At 38.7% G+C, this 24,278-nt stretch overlaps 1 protein-coding gene and 4 non-coding genes across 5 annotated transcripts; 3 read left to right on the forward strand and 2 right to left on the reverse strand.

The window, feature by feature from the left end:
* The first annotated feature begins 25 nt into the window (after positions 1-25).
* Positions 26-97, forward strand: TRNAM-CAU (transfer RNA methionine (anticodon CAU)). Its single transcript has one exon. It is a non-coding gene; the product is annotated as a tRNA-Met (tRNA).
* Positions 98-12,937: 12,840 nt separating this feature from the next.
* On the reverse strand, positions 12,938-13,010 carry TRNAV-AAC (transfer RNA valine (anticodon AAC)). The gene has a single exon. It is a non-coding gene; the product is annotated as a tRNA-Val (tRNA).
* Positions 13,011-14,522: 1,512 nt separating this feature from the next.
* TRNAS-UGA (transfer RNA serine (anticodon UGA)) lies at positions 14,523-14,604 on the forward strand. The gene has a single exon. It is a non-coding gene; the product is annotated as a tRNA-Ser (tRNA).
* A 6,525-nt stretch (positions 14,605-21,129) lies between these two features.
* Positions 21,130-21,201, reverse strand: TRNAM-CAU (transfer RNA methionine (anticodon CAU)). Its single transcript has one exon. It is a non-coding gene; the product is annotated as a tRNA-Met (tRNA).
* A 1,849-nt stretch (positions 21,202-23,050) lies between these two features.
* LOC110220158 (histone H4) lies at positions 23,051-23,450 on the forward strand. Its single transcript, XM_021004077.2, has one exon. The coding sequence runs from the start codon at positions 23,081-23,083 to the stop codon at positions 23,390-23,392; it is 312 nt and encodes a 103-aa protein (XP_020859736.1). The 5' UTR covers positions 23,051-23,080; the 3' UTR covers positions 23,393-23,450.
* The last annotated feature ends 828 nt before the right edge of the window (positions 23,451-24,278 follow it).

The following is a 24,278-nucleotide window of genomic DNA, read 5'->3' on the forward strand; positions in this document are numbered from 1 at the left end:
CAACTGCCAAGGAGTACGTACCGAGAGCAGAGTGGCGCAGCGGAAGCGTGCTGGGCCCATAACCCAGAGGTCGATGGATCGAAACCATCCTCTGCTAGCGACAGTTTTGCGAACGATTTTTAATTTTAACCTAGCTGGAGCAATAGATGAAATCCTGGAGTCAAGAAAACATCAGTTAAATCTTCACTTTTGACAGCTGCTATCTGTGTACCATGGGCATGTCACTGAACGTCTCTCTCAGCCCCAGTTTCCCCATCTACAAAATGAAGGAGTTGGGCCCCATGACCTCCAAGGTCACAGCTCTAACTATGATCCTATGGGTTGGTAAGATGCAGCTTAGTGTGCCAGCCCACACTCACCCTTTCGCTCCTGGAAATCCTTAAACGTTAACTCTCTAGTGCTATTAGAGCTGACCTTCTAGTTTGACTTGAGAAGAGCACCCCAGGAGAAGTTTCACCATCTCCCCCACTCAGAAATCCCACTGTTAAGACTCCCAGAGTCTCCTGTAAGAAGCCATTGAAGACCTTTGCAGGTAAGAGCTGGGCTGGAGGCACCAGTCTGACTCGGCCAAATCACTAGGCATTGCTCCCTGTACTGCTCCAAGAGAGACAGTGAGTTTTCAACAGTCTTCGAGTCTCTGAAACTCAAGGTCTTCTCAGCTTCGTTCATTGCTAGACTCTCAGAGTTGAAAGGAGTCTTAGAGATCATCTTGTCTAATAGCCTGAATTTACAGGTGACCAGGCATGACCAAGCTAGGTGAAGTGGTGGGTAAGGCGTCGGACTTAGAGTCAGAAAAAAATATCATCTGTCTGAGCTCAAATCTAGCCTCAGATACACACGGTGGATTTCTGAATTTGACCAGAATTGTATTCTTTTCATTTCACCACCTAGCCACACCTTGGGGTTGGATGGGGCGGGTTAATATGTTTCCTTGGCTACTAAAGATTCATGTGAAAGGAATTTTCATATTATGCCTTATAAGTTCTTCATTGCCTAGCTTCTCGCTTTGGCATTCTACTGAAAATACTTTTTCAAAGTTGTCAAGGATTTCTGAATTTACAAATCTAATGTCCTTTACTCAATCCTCAGCTGTAGCACTTGACACTGTAGATTAACCCAGAGAAGAAAAAATGAATATTTGAGAAGGAAGGTTAGTCAATAGAGCCAGATCAAGTCCTTTCCTCCATCTTCATCTATGCCAGGCCCACTAATTAGGTGTATGAGCCCAAAGCCTCTTTTGTTAATCTTCTCGTTTTTCTCTCCATAACTCCTCGTTTGGTGAGGTCATCAACTGCCGCAGTTCCAAATTCCTTCTCCAGGTAGATCGTTCCCAGATCTACATATCCAGCCCTATTCTCTGTTAAGCTAAAGTCATGTATCTTCAGCTGCCTCTTGAACATCTTGAAATGAATGTCCCAAAGGCATCTTATAATCCTTATACCCCAAACAGAACTCCTCAGCATTTCCCTGAAACCCTACCCAACTTTTCTATTAGAAGCAGTTGGGTACATAGTATATCGAGCCAGGAACCTGGAGTCAAGAAAACCTGAATTCAAATAAAATATTTACTAGGTGTGTGACTCTGGGCAAGTCTGAGGAAAGTCTAAAGCTCTCTGGACCCCAGTTTCCTCAACTATAAAATGGGCATAATTAATAGCACTTACTTCAAAGAATTGTTTTTCTTTCTTGACTCCAGGATTTCATTTTACTTTATTATTTCATTTCATTTTATTATCATTATTATTATTATCTGTCCTGGGGAGGATATTGCCATCCTCCGAGTCATGAATGCTGGAAACCTCAATGTCTTCCTCAAATCATCACTATCACCTTACATATCCAATCTATTTCCTAATCTTGTCATCTGTACCTTCACAGTGTCTCTGATAGAGATCCGTTTCCCTTCACTTAAACAACTTCATACCCAAAGTTATAGCCCTTTTCACTCTCACTGGTACTTCCGCAAAAGTCTTCTAATTGGCCTCCCAGCTTCAAGTCTCAAACTACAATCCATTCCTTTACTCTGTTGCCAAAGTGGTTTTTCTGAAGTGTACAATCATTGAGCTCCAGTGAATATGTGTTACCTCTAGAATGAAATATAACATCCTCTGTCTTGCATTTAAAACTCATAACTTCATAACCTGACCCCTTCTTTCCTTTCCTTATTCCCTTCCATGTACCCTAGGATCCAGCCAGGCACAGTGGTGTACTTGCAGTACACTCCATCTTCCCTTTCTGAACCCTTGCATTTCTCATCTGTTATGCCTGAAGTGCTCTGTCCCCATACCCTCCATTTTTTCCTGACTTCCTTTGTGTGTCCACTTAAAGACTACCTTCTGTAGACATTTTGGGGGACGGAGGACTATGTCCTTGGTTTTTGGTAGTACTAATGAAATTTCCGAATTTTTTCTTGTGCTAGTTTACTAATACCCGTGGTCCAAACTCCTTTTTAAAAAAATCAATAAAATTATTTTGATCTTTCTTGCAGTCCTAGAGAGATGATCAGTAACATCCATGGAGAAACTATAAAGCAGTTTAAGTCTATCCCATGTGTCAAACCCCAATAAATTACAGTGTGTTCTAAGAAAGAGACAAATGAAATTAGGGTGCATGTGTCCAGGGTTTAATTTCTCTCAAGCTGGTTTGACATGCATTACATGGGAGTTCAGTCCAAAACTGGGCCCCCCGAAGGGTGCCAGTTCAGAACTGGCTTGATTTGGGTTTTGGGGGGTACAGAGTTATATGCATTTCTAAGAATCGGTGTTCCCAAGGGATGCCAATCAGCCCTGATTGGTTGACATATGGGGCAGGGGCTATATTAAAATGAGGTCTTGAGTACATGATTTAGGTCACTATCTTGGTCAACAGGTGTTGATATTACCCGCCATCTGGACAGAAGAAATACCACCTCCAGTCTTTGGGCTATCTGGACAGAAGAAATACCACCTCCAGTCTTTGGGCTATCTGGACAGAAGAAATACCACCTCCGGTCTTTGGGCTATCTGGACAGAAGAAATCTGTCTCCACCCAAGCCTGAAAATGATAAAAATCAATTCAGGCCTGGGTTGGAGTTTGAGTAAGAAGTTTCAATGCAATCTCATTATCAGTAATGTCCTTCTGAAGATCTTTGGAGCAGAAGAAGGGCTGGGAGCTCTGATTCTCCAAGACACAGATTAATAAGAGAAATCATTTTTCACACATGGCATTCCAAGTTTCTCCTTACTCATACTACAGTATCAACTTTCGATGACCATCAAAGAATTAAGGATAATCTGGCACCAAATTATAGTTTGGTTGATGGTAAACAAAGGATTTTTTTTCATCATTACTAAAGATTCCTTTGAAACCAATTCAAATTTTTCCAATTATGTCTGCCCACACTTATAAATCCTCAACAATCTGACTTCCCACTTCATCACTCAACTGAAAATGTTCTCTTCAAAATTAACCAAGACCACTGAATTTAAAAAAATCTAATGCCCTCTTCTCAATCCCCATCCTGCCTGTTTTTGTGTGTGTGTGTGTGTGCAGCATTTGTTGCTGTAAAACTAGCCTCTCCTCTCAGATATGCATCATTTCTGCTCTGGATTTTTTGTGATGGTGAGGATTGCATGACCTTTGCCCCTTTTCCCAAATGAACTTGGGTACCTACTTCTTGAAGAGAGATGATGAAATTAGCTGAAACTTTTCAGAGATGATAAGATTAACATTTGCCCTCTGCCCTTAGCAAATGGGCTGGACAATGAAATCAAAACTCTGAAGGACTGCCCCTTGCTGGTATATCCCTGATTATCTCATCTCCCTGCCTACAGGGCACATTTCCTCTATAAGAATCCCTAGCTTTTCCTAGCTAGCTGGCATCTCCCTTAAGGAGCTGCCTCCCTTAAGTGACTGCTACCTCCTTGAAGAGGTTGCTGCATCCCTTAAGGTGAAAGGCCCAATGGGGCCCACACCTTTACGTGATTTGGAGACAGCTTGAATGAATTTTTTCAAGACCACATGGTGACATATGTGCCTTTTCACCTGAACATTTTGGTGGCATCCCAACATTCTGGTGACCCACACTGGGTTCTCTTGTCCCTTCTCTCTGATGGGTCCTTCTCAGACACCTTTGATGAATCTTTCATCTAGGAGAGGCCCATTAACTGTGTGTATGGATTAAAAGGCTCTGCTGTGAGTACCGTGTTCAGTTCTTTTCTCTGTAAACTTTCATTTGATGAGGTCATCAGCTCCTATGGGTTCAATTGCCTTCTCTACCTTAGATCTACATATTCAGTCCTAGTTTCTGCTAAGCTAAAGTCATGCATCTCCAAGTGCACCTTTAATATCTTGGACTGGAACAAAGGCATCTTAATTCATCATGTCCAAAACAGAATTCACTATCTTTTCCCCAAAAACCCTACTCCATTTTCCTTCTAGAAACAGCTTGGTGGCAGAGCAGATTATGTCAAGAAAACATAAGTTCAAATTATTTACTTACTATATATAGGACCCTGGACAAATCACTTAGCCTCTATGGGCCTCAGTTTACTCATCTGTAAAATAAGGATAATAATAATAATACATAATTTACAGGGTTGCTGTGACAACTGAGTAAGATAAAAATTGTAAAGTATTTTGTAAACCAAAAAGCACTATGTAAATGGTAGCTATTGTTATTATTACAGTAGAGAGCAATGTCATCCTCACAGTCATTTAGGCCAGTAACCTCAATTGAATATTATTATGCATCACCACTGTGCTAAGTACTGAGGGTGCAAAGAAAAGCAAAAACCAATACCTGCACTCAGGAAGCTGATAATCTTGTCAAACCTTGTCATCTCTACTTTCACAACTTCTCTCCCACGCATCTCCTTCTGTACATTCAAACAACTGCAGCTTTGGTCAAGGTACTCATCATTTCTGACTTGGACTGCTGCAAAAGCCTTCCAATTGCTCTTCCTGCCTTAATTCTCCGCCTACTCCAATCCATCCTCCACTCAACTGCCAAGTTGATTTTTCTAAAGCATAAGTCTGATCCCTGTTCAGTGAACACCAGCGGTTCTTTATTACCTTCAAAATAAAAGACAAAGTCCTCTGTTTAACTCATCTTAAACATGCCCCTTCCAACTTTTCAATTCTTCTTACACCTTGATCAACCCTCTACAAACTGTCTTACATGAGTTCTCTACATAAAATGGTCCACTGAAATTCTTTGCTTTTGCACTGGCTGGCTGTCATACCTGGAATGCTCCTCCTTCTAATTATTGCCTCTTAAAACACCTGATTTCCTTTCAGACTCAACTCAAGCACCATTTTCTGCAACAGACGGCTCCTGGTTTTTCCTCAGTCCCATCCCTAGCTCCTACTGCCTTCCACTCTAAGATTATTTTTTAAAAATATATTTAATTTCCCCCCCAATTACATGTCAAAAACAACTCTTTAACGTTTTTTTAAAGTTTTGAGTTCCAAATTCTATCTTTCCCTCTTTCCCTGCCTTTCCCTCTCCCTGAGACAATAAGCAATCTGATATAGGTTATGCATGTACAGTCATGTGAAACATTCCCATATTAGTCACTTTGTACAAGAAAAAGGAAGAAAGAAAGAAATAGGAAGGAAGGAAGGAAGGAAAGAAGGAAGGAAGGAAGGAAGAAAAAAACATGCTTCAGTCTGTATTCAGACAATATCATTTCTTTCTCTGGAAGTGGATAGCATGCTTTATCACTGGTCCTTTAGGATTGGCTTGAATCATTGTTTTGCTGAGAATAGCTAAGTCATTCACAGTTCTTCATCAAACAATATTACTATTACTGTACAGTGTTCTCCTGGTTCTGCTCACTTCACTTTGTGTTAGTTCATGTAAATGCAGATGTTTCTGAAATCATCCTGCTTGTCATTTCTTATAGTGCGATAATATCCCATTACAATCATATGCCACAGCTTGTTAGGCATTTCCCAATTGATGGGCATCCCTTTGATTTCCAATTCTTAGACACCACAAAAAGAACTGCCATAAGTATTTTTGTACAAATAGGTCCTTTTCCCTTTTTTGATGTCTTTGGGCTATAAACTCAGCAGTAGTATTGCTGGATCAAAGGGTATGCATAGTTTTATAGCCTTTTGGACACAGTTCAAAATTGTTCTCCAGAATGGTTGGATCAATTCATAACTCTACCAACAGTGCAGTAGTGTCCCAGTTTTCTCTAAGGCTATTTTGTATTTTACACACACATGCACACATACACACACACACACATACTCACAGATGTGAGCACACACACACATACCATGTAAAATAATACACAAAATATATATATTATGACACATAAGAAAAGAAGCATATACATATTTATATACTTTTCCCTCCTCCTCCTTTCAGCTAAAGTAAAAAAGAACAGAGGTAACAATCCTGTTCTCAGACAAAGCAACAGCAAAAATAGATAATTAAGGTAAATTACATTGTACTGAAAGGTACAATAGATACTGACAATATCAGTACTAAACATATATTCGCCAAATGGGATAACATCCAAATTCTTTTTTTGTTTATTTTTGCTTTTTTTTTTTTGTGAGGCGATCAGGTTTAAGTGACTTGCCCAGGATCACACAGCTACTATGTCAAGAATTTGAGGTTGGATTTAAACTGAGGTACTCCTGACTCCAAGGCTGGAGCTCTATCCACTGCCCCACTTCTAAATTCTTAAAGGAAAACCTAATGAATTAAAAGGAGAAAAAGGCAATAAATAATAGCAAGGGGATCTCAATGTATACCTAAACAAATTTAACCAAAAAATTTTTCATTGTCAAGCAAATTCCGTGAGGAGTTCAGGTGAATGGCAACACTAGGATGGGTTAGAATGATTTATTGATACTCAGCCAAATGCAGAAGAGGAGGGTATGGGTAGATGCAGTCAGAGATAGACTCCCACGTGGCAAGCTGTGGGCAACACCCTTAAGAAGTAGTGGGATGTACTCTTTGGTCAAAGGCTTCGAGTCACTGGTCTCTGAGTTTATATAACATTTGTAGACAAAGGGTCTGCTGTGATAGCTGTCACATTGCTGGTGAGTCAATGCAGTCAGAAAGTATAGACCAGTAGCAAAATTGGGGCTGTCTAAAAATTAATCAGGACAATCTCCTCAGGATGGGGATGGTAGAATTATAGTGATGCACCATCAGTATGTTTGATGGAGGATTTCAGCAAGCAGTTCTAAGGACAACTGAGTGCAGTTTTAATCTTATGTGTTCCACAAGTGTATAATAGGACACAGTCCTAGGAGAATGGGACCATAGTTTACTTTACCTATTAAAAAAAAAGATAAAAGACCTGAATAGAACTTTGGGAAAGTTTGAGATGAACAACATCTGATGATTATTGTATGGGAAATAAAAGAGTACACAAATTTCTCAGTTTGTTCATAGCACCTTTACAAAAAAATGACCACATATTAGGCTATTAAAAACCTCACAAAGGTGGAAAAGCAACAGATATTTTCATATCACATTAGAGTTATCAAAAATATTTCAAAATATTACTTATATTTAGTGCTATTTTGAAATAACTATTGTCATTAGACCTGTAATTAGGTCACATATGATTGCAGTTTTCCTGTCCACAAACCTTTGTGTGATGTAAACAATCAATTATCAGGCAACTGTATGCCTGGTGGTCACAAAGCCACCGAATTATGAAGTAACTCACCAGAATCTGTGCTGCTTTCCGGTATTCCCTATGTACAATTAATGCTGAAACATGCTACCCCAGCTGCTAACAGAGAGTTGATGGACTCAAGATGTAGAATATGGTTATGGCCAGCTTGAGATTTTGCTTTTTGCTTGCCGATTGCATCCTTGTTACAGTGGTTTTTTTTCCTTTTCTCAAATGGGATGAGTGGAAAAGGCATGAGGTTAGGGTTGCTAAAAAACCTAAAACAAGAAAAAAATTAACAAGAGATATTGAAACATTAAAAAAAATGCACACTAGGGAACAAAAGCAAGGAGGGCAGCTTTGAAAGTTAACTGTTAAATTATCATATACTTTTTAGAAAAGAGAAAGCAAGTTGCAAACAATAACTGTTTGCAGTTTCATTTACAATCTTCTTTGTTCAACTAAGTATGTGGAAATGTTCATTTTATTTGTCAAGTTCAGAATTTTCCAAAATTAAAAAAAAAAGAATGAAAGGAATGGATTCTATGAACCCTGGAAAGACCTGTGTTAACTGATGCAGAGTAAAGTGAGTAGAACCAGGAGGACTATTTATGAACTTACTAGAACATTGTGAAAACAAACAAACTGATAGATTTAAGATCTCTGATTTGTGGATCAACCATGACTCTAGAAGACTTATGATGAAGACTGATGGAGGTGATAGACTAGAATTGCATAATGAGATATATACATAATTATGACTGTGGCTTAATGTGATTGGATAAGCTGAAAACTGGCCACATCCATTAAGGCCATTAAAGATCTGAGCTGCAAGCCTTCTCTGAGTGAAGGCTTTCTGGCTGGAAACTCTGAGGGTTTTCCCCTCCTAGATTTATTCTTTTATGAAGGCAGACTAGGCCATCTTTTGCTTCAATTCTTACCTAGCCTTTAATTACTGAATGGGCATTGCCTCAGACAAACTGAAACCTGGGAAAGACCTTAGCTTTAAAAGTCTAAGGTCTCCCACTACATCTGGGGCCATAGCCAGTCATTTTGACCTATGTCTTGGCACTGGACTCCCACAATTCTACAGGACAGAGTGAGGCTAATGATTTTGCACAGCTCTGCCTCACTTAAATCAAATTCATTTGCAAGTCAGGACATCCCCTCTGGATGTCATTAGTCCTTATCAAGAAAGAAGGACCACCACCACAACCAAGGGCAGGCTCAGTAGCACTTTATGGAAGAGACTCTTGGAGGGTTGGGGGAAGAGGATAAACTTTCTCTCTCTATCATCCCCACCCCCCCATCAACCATACGGTCTAGTAGCAACTTGTCCAGAGGGAGATGCCCCAATTCTTTGGTTTAAGAGAGTTTGAGGCAAAATTGGACGTCCAGAGTTCATTGGTTCAATTTGAGGCACAGTTGAGTAAGATACACACTTCAGATAGCTATGGATATTGAAAGGCAGTCACTTGAGGGAGGAAGCAGCTTGACTAAACAAAACATCTGACAACAGAGAAGAGTGCTAGCCACGGACTCAACCAAGGGCTGGCAATTGAAAGTGAAGCTCTGGAGAGGAGCAAGCCCTGTGAACCAAGTTATGTAACCTACCTAGCAATGGAGGGGAATTACATGAGGACTCTACAAAGAAAGATAGGATTTCCAGGTCCTTCCATATCAGAAGCAATTTATATGCTACATGTGCCCCACTATTATTGTACTGTTGAAGCTTGCTCTTCCCATAGATGCTGTGTGAATTTACAGGCTAGTGTTCCCCAAATTTATTGGGGAAATATTTTGTAGCTATTGGACTTACTGTGCCATTTTAGTAAATGCCTGCACTGAGTCGTCTGTATCTTTTGGCTGATTGTTGAAAGGAAGCACATCAGTGGGGGCTTGTTAGATGCAGAAATGAAAATAGCCACCCACAAAGTTCCCATTTACTTTGACGTAGTAGAAACCCTATGGAGACTCAATTTGATGGAATGACCCAGAATGGGTGCTACACCTATTTTTGTTTTCTTTTATTCAGGTAAAAGTACTGGTTTTCCACCCTTTTATGATCAATTAGTTAGCTGGGTGTAAAGAAAAATAAAATTTACATTAAGTAGCATGGTTTAGAATGACACTCCCCACCCCTTCTCCCAACCCATAACAGGTCTGAGTTCAAGTCCAAGATGAAGTTGGTTGAAAGGCAGAGCAGTTTTCAGTGTTTTTCACTGCTTAGACTCTAGCTAGTTTTAGAGGGATTTTCTTATCTGTCACATGTTCAATTTTTCCATGGCAACCATTTCATATTCACTTTCTCTCTGATACAGACTTCCTTCTGTTGAAATCCTTAAGCCCTTTTCAGCTACAACTATTCAAAGATATTATATTGATTTTTATGAGTGATTTGATGAATTTCCAAGTGTAATTTTGATTAAAAGGAGATAGACTTTAGAAATTAATTCATGTGTAAGAAATGACTCCATTTAGCAAAGCTCTTGACAATGTACCTAATGCTATTTTTTATGGAAAAGATAGAAATGAGAGTTAGATGATGGTGCAATTTAATCAATTAAGAACTGGATAGATGGAACACTAAAAGATTATTACTGTAAAAATTTAAAATGAAGTTGCCATGGCAGGGTCCAGTAGAGAGCTCCAAGTATCTGTACTTGGCTCTGTATTACTTAGAATTTTTATTAATGGTTTAAATAAGGACATGGATGGCATGCTTATCAAGTTTGAAGATAACACAAAGCTAATAGCCAGATGTTAAGAACTAACAGGATGGATGATAGAGTCAGGATCCAAAAATTTACAACATTGGGTTGAATTGAATAAAATGAAACTTAGTAAACTATAAAGTCTTACAATTGAGAGTAAAAAAAAACATATGTCTGTAGCATAAGATGAGGAATGCATGGTTAGATAACAGTTCATTTAAAAAAAGATTTGGAGGCTTTCATGGAATGTAAGAACAACATAAGTCAATAGTGTGATGTGAGCAGCTCCAAATACTACTGAAATCTTGGTCTATATTAAGAGAGGCATAGTTTCTAAACATACAGAGGAGATCTTTCCATGCTCTACCTTGCTCAGACTACACCTGAATATCGTGGTGAGTCCTAGGCATCACTATTTAGTAACAATACTGATAAGTGAAAGAGAATTTGAAAATGGGAGCAAGTAAGATGGTGAAGAAATACAAGCCTATGCCATATAAGGACTGGTTGAAGGAACCTAGGGATTTAAACTTATGTAAGAGAAAACTTGGGTGGAGGATGAGGGATATATGATAGTGGGGGGCTGGGAGGGGAAATTGAAACCACATTTATTTTGCAACATCTTGATAAACTGTTCTCCACCCATCTCAGGGTGTAATAGTAGAAAATCCCCATGCTCTATTGAAGGAGAAATAAAATATGAGAAACTATATAATAATATATGGTAAAGTAGAAGGTCACAGTCACTGTTGTCCTTGAACAAGAAACCCTATAGTTTTATGTAAAAGAACTTCTTTCAGTTGTGAGATTGTAATAAATTATTTATCTCTGTTTTGTGATTATTTTTTATTATGTGGGCCTAGTTTTGCCCTTACAAATCATATGAAGAAAAGTTTACTAAGTCACCTCAATTACAGGGAAGCTGGAGTATGTATGTGAACGCTAGTAAGATATTGACAGCCTGCTAAGTTCTTTACTCCTGCAAAGCTCAGCTCCTGCAAAACTAAGCTTGTGAGCTTAGGTCCCCATTCTATGAGAGTTGAAGTTTACTATTCTACAGACAAACTGGCTCATGGAACCTAACAAATCATTCCATGATGCTACAATGAGATACTGGTGTTGATAATGCTCCATTAATCATTGGTTTCCTACAAGTTGAATGTAGTTGGGAACGGCAACAGAGAAAGCATTGGCAACAGGGTCTACCTGACTACTAGCTAACCAGAGAATTTTCTAGGATGTAGCTAGCCTAACCACAAGCTTTTGTCATGCTCTAGCCAATCAGAAAGCAGGACCACCTATGTACTCAATATTATGTTTCTGCCCTTCAGTCGCTCTAGGTTTCAGCCACCTGGGTTATTACGTCAGAAAGCCTGTCATCTCTCTCCTCCAAGTGTCATAAGGACTGGAGTCTGCATATTCCATTTGCATCCTTCCTTACAACCATGCATCCCACTGATCAGTTTTCTTTTCATATGTCTACCCATTCTTGAGTCCACCTGTAGATTGTTTCTTGAAGCAGAAAGTGTGCAATTTTGAAAATATTTGTGTCTTCTCTCTTTTTAAGTTTTATTTTTTATGATAAAGTTAACAAACATCAGGCAAGACAAGCACTTTCACATCCAAAGCTGACTTCTTCCTCCAATTGTATACCACAAATTTAACAGAATTCTCAAAACTATCCTGCTTATGTTTCTTTTCTGACCTTTCTTTTCTGTTCTGCACATATGAAAAAATGCTTCATTGCCCTTCTGTTCTTACTTTTCTTTCCTTCCTTCCTTCCTTCCTTCCTTCCTTTCTTTCTTTCTTTCTTTCTTTCTTTCTTTCTTTCTTTCTTTCTTTCTTTCTTTCTTTCTTTCTTTCTTTCTTTCTTTCTTTCTTTCTTTCTTTCTTTCTTTCTTTCTTTCTTTCTTTCTTTCTTTCTTTCTTTCTTTCTTTCTTTCTTTCTTTCTTTCTTTCTTCCTCTTTCCTTCCATTTTGGCAACCCTATCACTAGTCCCACTCTCCTCCCCCAACTTCTCCCTCACCACGACCATCCCATCCTCCACCAAAAAAAAAAAAAAGAAGAAAAAACTAAAAGAAAAGCGGAAGTCTTTATCAAATATGCGTGATGAAGCAAAACAAATCCTCACAGTGGCCGTGACTGAAAATGTATGCTTCATTATATACCTTACAATTCTCTTTACTCTCTGGAGATTTCAGCAGGTTTCATTACCGGGCCTCTGGTCCTGTTTTTCCCGACAGGTTAATTATCAATTAACAAGTATTGATTAAGCTCCCACTAGCCTTAATAAAGGCGTGTTGCCTTGTTCGCCTACAACCGGCCAGGCACAGTGCTAGGCTCTGGGAGTAAAAAGATAAAAAGGAAACAATTACTATTCTCAAGGAGATTGTATTCTATCAAGACCTTGAAGATAGAGTTTTTTAAATGTCAAAAAAAATTCTTACTAGAAAAGCACAGAACTTTATTTCTTTTTCTTCTGTTGTTTCTATCTCTTTAGGATTTTCTAAAAGAGGAAGAATGGTACTAGTGATAGACAGTAAATAAATACGTTTCGAAAGGTTTGGGTTTTTGTGGAATTAAAACCGGTAGCAAACTGTTTCCGCCCGGTTTCGAACCGGGAGCCTTTCGCGTGTTAGGCGAACGTGATAACCACTACACTACGGAAACTTACGTGACGAACCCTTCTTCATTTGCGACTCATAAAAAGGATGCGACAATTAACACGTTTCCTCCGTTGGCATTGGACAAGGGTTGTTTTGCTTTGTTTTTAATTTAATGATAAATTTGATGGTTTCCTGAGTGCAATCAAGGTGAAATGCGGAAATTTTTTAGATGTTTTGTAATCTGTGAAAATTACTTATACCACCTTCGCAATAAATGGAATGGAACACTAGTGTAAAATAATGATGCTTGTCGCAGTTGTCGCACATGATTGTTGGGAGGATAAAATAATATGTCAAGTGATGTGTGAATTCCTAAAGAACTATATAAATATCAACTTATTATTCAATTCAATAAATATTGAACACCTACTATGTGAAAGCTACTGTACTTTGAAGTGAGTATTTATCAGTGTTTTATAGATCTGTGATCTCATTGCTATAGGGATTATTTCCATTGGTGTAAATGGCAACTCAATCATTCCTTCCCGCCCTGTGTAATTCTTTTCCGTATTCTTCAACAGATCCTGGAAGAAAAAGGGCGAAAAAAGAACATAGTAAATATACTGGAGGCCTTTCTCGAGGTCTTTTTTTAATTTTTAAAATTTTGAACTTAAAAAAAGTAGAGAGAAGGAGAAAGAAGGAAGCAAAAAGAAGAAAGAAAATAGGAAGGAAAAAATAAGACAGAGAGGGAGTGAGGGATAGTGGAAAGGATAATGGGGAGGAGGAAGAAAGAGAGAAAGATAGTCTAGTAACAAACGTAGTAAAGCAAAAAATTTAAATTATCTCCCCCAGTCCCCCCAAAACAACTTAGAGAAAGGCTCCCTTCTTGTCCCCACCCCCACCCCTTAGTATCATCATTGCATTCTTTTTTCAGGAAAAAAAATCACACCTACAATTTTGATTCCTTAGAGATTTGATGCTTCAAGATTCACAATCATACACTATCAGCAGGAGAAGATTTTTATTGAAAAGATAAGTCTTTAACATCAGGGAGTAGTTTGGTATTATGATAAACACTGCATTAAATTAAACACTTTTGCTTAACAATTGTGTAGTTTAACCGTATAGTAATTATATGACTGTAATTTAACAAATGGGCCCAGTTCCCTTGGTCTCCTGTTCAGCTCTGGCCCTGTCCAGGGGCAGTACCTGTCCCAAACGTGTGTGTTGATGTCATAACTCAATGAGCTGGTCCTCCAAACTCAAAGCACAAAACAGCAATTTTTAAATTCTGTATGGATTTTTACGCAGATCTTTTGTAAAAAATCATAAATCTCAAAATGCTTTGGTCCTTACCCTCAATTAGCTTGAAACCTATAGATAAGAAAGAATTTTTCTTTATTCAGAATAAAGGTGAATTGAAGAGGAAAAGATAATTGGAAAATCTATTTTAATAGGCTTGAAAAATAAGTTTACTTTTAAAATACTTTTTAAAAAGTAAACTTATTTTTAAAATGCTAAATGAACGCTTCACCTCAGATTATTTCAAAGTTTTAGTCAAGCATTAAGCCACAAGGTAGTCGTGGCCGAGTGGTTAAGGCGATGGACTTGAAATCCATTGGGGTTTCCCCGCGCAGGTTCGAATCCTGCCGACTACGAGGAGCAATTTTAGAGATGCCTAAGGAAACTGAAATTGTTGCTACGTGGTAGAATTGTAGAGAGAATGTTTCTCTCCTTGTGATTGATGAAAGAGTCACTTTCACTGAAATTAATGTGAAAGTGATCCCTTCATTCGAATTTCAGTCTATCTCCTGGAGCACAATACTGTAGATGTTGACTCCTGTTCTCGAAATCCTTCACCCCATAAGAATGGTTACATGCCCACCATTCCTCTTTATTCTTTTTGCACATGAAGACAATTTCCTAAGGCCTGTCTTCTGGCTCAGCTTTCTTCCTTTTCTATAATAAGTTGTTTCTTTCATTCCGGAGGCCTGTCAGTAAACAAGAATTTACTGTGTTTACTATTTGTCAGACACTTTGCTAAAAGCCCTGGGGATACAAAGGAAAGCAAAAACACTGTCCAGTGACTTGATGGAGGTCATATTCTAGTGGGAGAGAGAAAATGTGAATTACTAGAGAGACAGTGTGCGGGGTGGGGAACCCATTTCACAAGTTTGGATTCGGTCAAAGAGCCGCACTTGAGGACCTAGAGGGTCACACGTGGCCTTGAGGACGCAGGTTCCCTACCCCTGAAGGACGGTAATTTGATTCAAGGCACTAGCAGGGTGTATTAGTGAGAAGGGCGAAAAGACCTCTTACAGAAGGTGGGATTTGAATTGAGTCTTGATGGAAACCAAGAGGCCAAGGGAAGGAGGGAGAGCTTTCCAGCTGTGAAGCGCCAAAAAGCAAAGGCTTGGAGTGAGGAGATTAAGTGTGTTGTGTGAAGAACAGCAAATAGGCCGGTGTAGTGCAACAGGAAGTAAAGTGTAAGAAGACTGGAAAGATAGGAAAGAGTCAGACAATGAGTTTTAAAATGTCCAAGAAGAATTTATCTTTGATCCTGGAAGTGACAGGTGGCCACTGGAATTTCCTGGGTTGGGGTTACATGGTCAGACCCGTCCCTTACGAAAATCACTCTGGCATCTGAATAAAGGGTGGATTGGAGTGAAGAGACACTTGAATAGGGGAGACCAATTAACGAGTAGGCTATTGCCTCCTCTGCAGAGCTGGAGGTGAAGTGAGGGAAATCTATTCAAGTAGGATATTATTGCCTATGTTGTCAGGTTAGTTTTTTTCAATATCCTTGGCTAATTTTTCTCTTTTTCTTTAAAAAATTCTTTGTTTAAAAAGGTGGCTCTTTGGGAAGCAAAAGGGAGAAATCCAGGATAATTTTAGGTTAAGTTAAGCAAAAATTATTTTAAAATAATTTATTTTTCCACGTGTAAAAAATATATATATATAGGGGCTCTTTTTATGGTGGCCAAGAATTGGAAACTGAGGGGATGCCCATCATTTGGGGAATGGAGGAACAAGTTGTGGTATATGAATGGAATGAAATACTACTGTGCTATAAGAAATAATGAACAGGCTGACTTCAGAAAAACCTGGAAATACTTGCATGAACTGATGCTGAGTGAAATGAGCAAAACCAGGAGAACACTGTGCACAGTAACAGCCACATTATGTGATGACTAACTTTGATAGACTTAGCTCTTCTCAGCAATGCAATGATCTAAGACAACTCCAAAAGACTCATGATGGAAAATGCTAACCACATCCAGAGAAAGAACTATGGAGTCAATGTAAATGGAAACATCCTATTTGCTCTCTTCTGTTTTGTTTCTTTTTTCTTGAAGTTCCTCCCATTCATTCTGACTCCTCTTTACAACATGACTAATGTGAAAATACATTTAATAAGAATGTATATGTAGAGTCTACATCAGATTGCATGGTGTCTTGGGGAGGAGAGGTGGAGGGAGGCAGGGAAAATTTAAAATGCAAAAGCTTATGGAAGTGAATGTGGAAAACTGAAAACAAATTAATTTTAAATTAAAAATAAAAATAACTTATTTTTAAGAGGCTATTAGTTACTTTAAAAAAGTTTCAAAATAATTTGTACCTTTTTATCAAGCTATGCCACTGTTAGGCCTATATCCAAAATATATCAAAGAGGGAAAGATCTTTTATGTACAAAAATACTTATAATAGTTTTTTTTTGTGGTGACAAAAGAGAGAGAACTAAGGGGATACTTATCCATTGGCTAAACAAATTGTGTTATGTAAATGTGATTGAATACTATTTTGCTGTAAGAAATAAGGAAATAGATAATTTTTTTAAAAAACATGGAAAGAGCTGATGCAAAATGAACTGAGCACAACCAAAGGAGTGATTTGTACTCTAATATCAATATCATAAAAATGAATAATTTTGAGGACTTTTTATAATTTCATTCTGACAGAACCAAGAGAATGGTTTATACAATAATAATAGCATTGTAAAAGCAAACAACTTGGAAAGCTAAAAGAATTATAATCACTACAATAACCATTCATAATTCCAAAGTGCTAATGTGGAAACATGCTATATGTTACAGAGATGTGATAGATTTAGGGTGCATAAAGAGACTTATATACAGCAAGTGAAGGCATTTGTGTTGTTTGATTATGCATAATTGTTACAAGAAATTTGTCTTTCCTTTTCCATTTTTCAGTGGAGTGAAAGGAACAATAATTAATATTTCTGTTATTTTTTTGTAATAGAGAGGTAGGGATATGCTACAGATGTGACCTGTCATTTGCATTTTCAGATGAGATCTCTGGTTCTACTTAGCTATTTTATTTTGTTACAAGAGACCTCTCATGAAGGGTAATGTGTACACGTTGGTAATATAAAAACAAAATACATGAAACTTTTTTTAAAAAGAGGTTATCGGATAGTTCAGGCATGATACAATGTGGGCCTGTACTAGGGTGGTTGCTGTGTGAATGAAGAGAAGGGGAAATATAGGAGAGATGTTGTGAATGTAGAAATGGCAAAGCTTGACCACAGATTGTATATGTGAGGTGAGTGAGAATGAGGAGCCAAGGCTGACACTGAGGTTGCAGGATGTGTTGACTAGGAGGGTAATGATGCTTTCTACAGCAATTAAGGAAGGATTGGAAAACAAGGCTGTGGACAGGGGAGATAATGAGTTATGTTTTGGACATCTTGCATTTGAGATACCTAGGGGACAACCAGTTGGATATGTTCAAAAGCAACTGGTGATATGGTACTGAAGCTCAGCAGAAAAACTTGGGTTGAATATATAGATTTTAATATAATTTTTATATAAATGATAATTGAATCCATGGCAGCTAATAAGAACATCAACTGAGGTAATATAAGCAGAAGAGAAAAGAGAGCTTAGGAGAAAGCCTTGAGGGACACCCACACTTGGTGTGTGTGACCTGTATGAAGATCCAGCCAAGAGAGAGAAGGAATGATCAGACAACCAGAGAACCAAGAGAATGCTGGATCATGAAAACCTAGAAAGAAGAGAATACCTAGCAGAAAGTGGACAGAGGTCAAGAAGAATAAAAAGTTAAAAAGGCCATTAGATTTGGCTATTAGGAAGTCATTGGCAACTTTGGAGAGACTTAGTTTCATGATGAGGTTGATGAGGTTGGAAGCCAGAGAATAAGCCATAGGAGCACAATAAATAAACAAGCAAACCAATAAGTAAATAAATAGATATATAGATAGACAGACAAATAAATAAACAAACAAACAAATAAGTAAATAATCCAACCTGGTAAAACTTACAGGACTTCTCTTCAGAATGATGTTTTTAAATGCACAAAATAAAATATTTAAGATTGCAAAGTAAACTGATTATATTGAAATAATTATCCAAATGACTAAAAAACAATTTCACAGACTCTAGGATAAGAGCCTCTAAAATAAGGTGAGAAAAATGAGAGAAATTACTATTAACTCCTTCCTACCCCCAAACCACCAAGGGAAAGGCCCTCAGTGTTGCTAGAGTTTCCCCCTCTAATAAACCCATCTCTACAAGGAAGAATACAGTCCTCTAAACTTAGAATATTTTCTTAGACTTCTTCCTCTCCAAGCACTCTAGGTGGATAGAGTAGACTTCTACTCTCCTAGGCTTGCACTATCTACATAACTCATGGTATTTATGAAAGGTAAAGTCTATGTTTGTTCCTCCAAATTCTGCTTCAGACTCTTGCTACTCCAAGATTCTCATGGTTCTTGATCTGAGAACGTATCAACTGGTTCTAGGCGTTCCTCTCCTTTATACAGGAACTCCCTTTCCTGGTCCTGCTTGGCCCAAGAGTCTCTCCCTCCATGTGTCACTACTGCCCCACTCCAGCTGCCTCTGATTCCTATAGTTCTTGGTTTGAACAGGTAACCTCTTACTTCTCTTTGGACCTACACATTTTGGCCCCATTTATACCAATAAAACTCCCAAAGGGGAGATTAATGAAAAATAAGGCTGACAAAATAAGTAGGGTCTAGCTTAGGGAGGGTCTTAGAGCACAACTTCAGGCATCTGTATTTTATCCTTCGATCTAGGGGTTCTTAAATTTTTAACCTGGGGCAATCTGGTCCTTACTGAAGGACCACTTATCAGAATAATTTGCTTAAACTCATAATCTAGGAAAATGCTCAATTTATGTTAGAAGTTAGTAAAAATAAAGTTGTAATTTTTCCCATCTAAATTCACAGGCCCCATCTAAAATCTATCCATGGAGCCCTTCCATGGATCTCAGGTCAAGAACACTGCTTTAGGTAATGGAGAGCAAAGAAGGATTTTGTACAGGAGAGTGATATGGTGGGACCTGTGTCATAGGGAAATTATTTTGAAACATATAAAGAACTACACAAATATGTAAAGATACATACAGACAAATATATAAAAACACAGATATATCAGACCAACAGCCATTCCCCAATGAATGACTGGGGAAAGTCCGTTAACAACAATTCTCAAAAGAACTGACAACTGTTAACAACCATATGAAAGATAGCTCCAGATTGTTAATAATGAGGGAAAAAAAGATAATCAAAACAACTCACATTTCAGCTCAGACCCAACCAATTGGCAATGCTGCAAAAAATGGGGACAGTGAAGGTTGGAAGGGTGATAAAAAGCCAAGAACACTAATATAATGTTAATGACCCTGTGTGGTGGTCCAACTATTCTGATCAGAAATTTGGAATTACACTTAGAAAGTGACTAAAACATACATGTATTTTTTTTAATCATAGATATCATTGCTAAGCATGTATCTAAAGAAGGTCAAAGTCAGAAAGGGAAAACCAAACTATCCATGGCCGTGCTATTTGTTAAAGCGATGAATCGGAAGGATGTCCATTCATTGAGAATTGTTTAACAAATTGTAGCACACGAATGTGATGGGATATTATTGTATTACAAGAAAGGACACAAAGAAACATGGAAAGATTTACAAGAATTGATACAATGTGACATAAGGAGAATTAGGAAAACAACATACTCAACGACTGCTGCAATGCAAATAGAACAACAACAAAAATTCAACCCAACAGACTTTTGATAAGTTGGTTAGTTTTCCTGAATAGCTTTTTCCTCTCTTTTTAATTTTTTGTTTCAGGACATGGTTCTTTGTGTAGACAGAAGGGAGAGGGACATACATGGAAATAAAAGTGATGTAAATGAGAAAGATATAAATTAAAAAATATATACAAATGTCATTTTGGCATCTGTATGGAGGATGAATTGAAGAGGGCAGAGGATAGAAACAGGGTGACCAATTAAGAGGATCTTAACCTAGTCCAGGAAAGTGCTTGAATGAATGAAGGAGATGGATGCAGAGATATTGTGGAGACAAAATCAGCAAGACTGGGTAAATGATAGGATGAGGGTGGGTATGGGAAGGGGAGAAGAGATGGCTGGGAAGAACTGGCAGGGAGAGGAAAGAGCCAAGTATAACTTTCAGATTGTGAAACTGGAACAGATCATGAGTTCTGTTTTGGATATGTTGATTTTGAGATGATATAATCAACAAGCAGCTAAAGATATGTGTTTGTAATTCAGAAGGGAGAGTAGGGATGCCAATTTGGGGGTCTCTACACAAAATCCATCAATAAAAGCTCCACAAGAGAAAAGAGAAGAGAAGGGCCGAGCCCTGGAAAACAGCCCGAACTGAATATTGGTGAAGTAATAGTTAAGATAATCTTGGGAAAGAGAAAATATTTCAGCTAAATATATTTATTATAGTTTCAGCTACAAATCACAATATTTACACGAAAAGCTTACAAAAGGAACAAAACTGCACAAACATGAGGTGGGTCTGTGTTTCAAACAGTCAATCAACAAGCATTTATTAAGTGCTTACTGTGTGCCCAGGTAGAGTGAAAAAAACAGTATTTTGCCTCAAGCAGTTTACATTTAGGGTAGATACAAAGTAACTTTTTAAATTAATCAAGTCTCTAGTCACGCTTTTTAATAATTTTTTAAGAGTTTTACACAGAAATATTTACTTCTGAAGTATAATCACAAATATACAGATTCAAACTCCCCAAGACACGGGGGAATCTTCCTGCCCCATGTATTGTATGCTTTTAAAACTTCTTATCATTACTCTGACTGTATTAAAGTAGTATTGAAATTTTTAACATAATTAGAAAAAAAGTCTTTTAGCAGAGGATGGTTTCGATCCATCGACCTCTGGGTTATGGGCCCAGCACGCTTCCGCTGCGCCACTCTGCTACAACGCAAGCAGCTTCGATTGGCTCCTAATGAGATTACTGACAAGCTAGCGATTCATTTTTAAAATTAGGAATGATTTGTGCCTGCTTCTTTAATTTTCTTCATACAAAACAAAATTTTCCCAAATACTATTCCTGGAGCCTGCACTCACTCTAAAATTAGCTCCACAACTAGCCAGTCTTCCAGGTTCGAGAAAAACGAGAAATGTTGGGTGCGGTGCATGCTCACTCAGGTTTATGTGAATGTGTGTGCGTGCACATACACAGTGAGTCTGGGAGGAGGAGAAGGGAGAAATGAGTCTGGGAGGCTTGAGTGTTTTGAGTGACGTATTCTTGTGCCTAGGCCAAGACTAAAGCTGAATGAATATTGTACACCTGAGATCTTTCCTTACAAGTTACAGCTGTTTTGAAGTTTCCTAGGAAGGAGAAATGAAGAATAGATGGAAAAGAAGCAAAATATTAGGGGTTGAAAGTGTCTTCAGTTCAATTCCTCAAGAATTCATTTACAGCCTACTACTTACTGTGAATGTAAGTATACAGAGATAAAAGCTGAATAGTCCCTGCCTTCAAGTAATATATGATGTTGTGGTCAGAGGAACAAGTACACATCTAAGTAAATACAAAATGTATAAAAAGTGAATACAACGCCATTTCGAGGAAAAGACTGAGAAAACAATGCTGTTTTGGGGACAGGTTGAGTTTTTTTAAGTGAAAACTGGAGATTTTTAAGTGAATATACAATAAATACTAGGAACCTGAAGAGGAACCTGGGAGACATCTGCCACTAAACCAGCAATATGTCTTTAGCCACCCTCAAAGGAAGTCTCTCCCACTCACATCTCTGAAGGAACAGGATTCCAGGACGGCAGATTAGAACTGGAAGGAACCAAGATCATTTATCACTCAATAAATCAATGAATAAACATGTATTAAGTTCCTACTATTTGCCAGGCATTGTGCTAAGCGCCGGGGATACAAAAGAGGCAAATGTCAATCCTTGCCCTGAAGAAGCTTACAGTCTAATGATCTAGTCCAATCTCATTTTACAGATGAGGAAGCTGAGGTCCTAAAAGTTTAAGTGAATCAGTCACTCAAGGTCCTACACGAAGTAAATAACACAAGCGTGGTTTGAATACAAGCCGTTTCTATGAAGATTCAGAGCTTTTCCAACTGCATTTTGCATCACTTAACAAGTTCTAGAAGTAAGGCTATTGAATTGGGGAGGATTCAGATCTGGCATCCTGTAGTGCCAACTCACCAGCTGACCAAATCTTTCTGCATTCTCTGGGCCTCGGTTCCCTCATTTGGTGTTTGGATGAAATGATCACTGGCGCCCTCGCAGTCCTAAAATTCCATGATTCAATTCCTTCTAGTCACTTTTACAATTCTGGCAGTGCCCGAGATGGAGGTTGATGCAGACTGAAGAAGATGCAACAAGCCCTCAGGGAAACTATGTATAGTGAGACATTGGAGTTTAATGATGAAAAGAATCAACCCTCGATGGTTTGGGGTAGTCCTAAGTTCTGCAGACAGAAAAGAAGCGAGACTGCGTTTAAACACGTTTGTCCGTTGTTTTATTTACAAACTCTCTCTGCAGAATTTCCCAAGAAATGTGTGGTGAAAGTTCTTTTCTGGTGACAAAAAGAGAAAAGGCGGGGGGGGGGAAGTCGCCAGTTGGGGGGAGGGGAGGAGCTTAAGACAGTTTTTTGTTGTTATTGTTGATAAAATAAAACAAAAAGGGGGAAGCAGAAGATTTTCTTCCCGCCCCATGTGTGTAGTCCTCAATCAGGTCGGTCCTTCGGTCATATAAGTGGCTGCTTCTCAGAAGCGGTCATTCTCCTAGACTTTTCCTAGTTTGGTTTGTTTCTGAGAGGCTAGTTATGTCAGGGCGAGGAAAAGGAGGCAAGGGGCTGGGTAAAGGGGGTGCCAAGAGGCACAGGAAGGTGCTCCGAGATAACATCCAGGGCATCACTAAGCCCGCCATCCGCCGTCTGGCCCGGCGCGGCGGCGTCAAGCGTATCTCGGGGCTCATCTACGAGGAGACCCGCGGCGTGCTGAAGGTGTTCCTGGAGAACGTGATCCGGGACGCCGTCACCTACACCGAGCACGCCAAGAGGAAGACGGTCACTGCCATGGACGTGGTCTACGCGCTCAAGCGCCAGGGCCGGACCCTCTACGGCTTCGGGGGCTAAACTTCCAGGCTTAATTAAGACTTACCAAAAATTAAAAGGCTCTTTTCAGAGCCCTTCATTTTCCCACTTAAAGAGAGCTGTAACTGAGTGGTGTTAAAAGACCGACTTAAAGCTAAAAGTTTGGGTAAGTTTTAATACTGTGATATCTTTAATCTAGTGATGTGCAGCAGCTGTCCCTTAACGTGGACATGCATGCTTGTTCCGTATTTATAAGTAATTGTTGCTGACTTCCAGACAAGACGGGGATAAAATGGAATTGTGCAGTGTGATACTACAAAATCCGATAAAGCCTATACCAGGTTATTGCTAGTTAATATTTTTAGCAAGTAAAAAACGCGCCATGTGAGGCTGTCCAGTCAACAGGCAATAGAAACGCATGGACCAATCCGGCTCTAGCATGAGAAATTGTTTGCCCAATCAGGAACGAGCTGCATGATTCTGAACAGATTTTTAAGCTATCGAAAATACTCTAGATCTTACTGTTCCTAACTTGAGATTTTACTTTTCTAATATAAAGACTACACATAAAAGGGAAGGCTTTCTTTTTTTTTTTTTGTTACTTGCGGGGAGGGGCAGAGCAAATTATAGGCATTTTGTCTTTCAGTAAAGATTCTGGAGAACTATCTTGAAATATTCATTATCTAGACCTCCCTTATGAAAACGGGTAGAGACCTTATCGTGGTTAAAACTATTGTCCTGTAGTAAACTGCCTAAATAACCTCAGTTATTGGTTAAGGTCCCAAGTATTTTTGAGTTTTTAAGACTGGAGAAGAAAAGAGGTATCAGGATGTTTATAGCACTTTAAAGTTCGCAAAGCCTCTAACGTCTTGTTTTGTCCTCGCAACAACCCAGTGAGGTGGGTACTACATCTTTTTGCAGATGAGGA

The sequence above is a fragment of the Phascolarctos cinereus genome, unplaced genomic scaffold (assembly GCF_003287225.1).
Source record: "Phascolarctos cinereus isolate Bilbo 61053 unplaced genomic scaffold, phaCin_HiC Scaffold_5;HRSCAF=322, whole genome shotgun sequence".
NCBI classification, from domain to species: Eukaryota; Metazoa; Chordata; class Mammalia; order Diprotodontia; family Phascolarctidae; genus Phascolarctos; species Phascolarctos cinereus.

Coding starts and splice junctions, on each gene's coding strand:
- LOC110220158 (XM_021004077.2), top strand. CDS start 23,081: ATGTCAGGGCGAGGAAAAGGAGGCAAGGGGCTGGGTAAAGGGGGTGCC.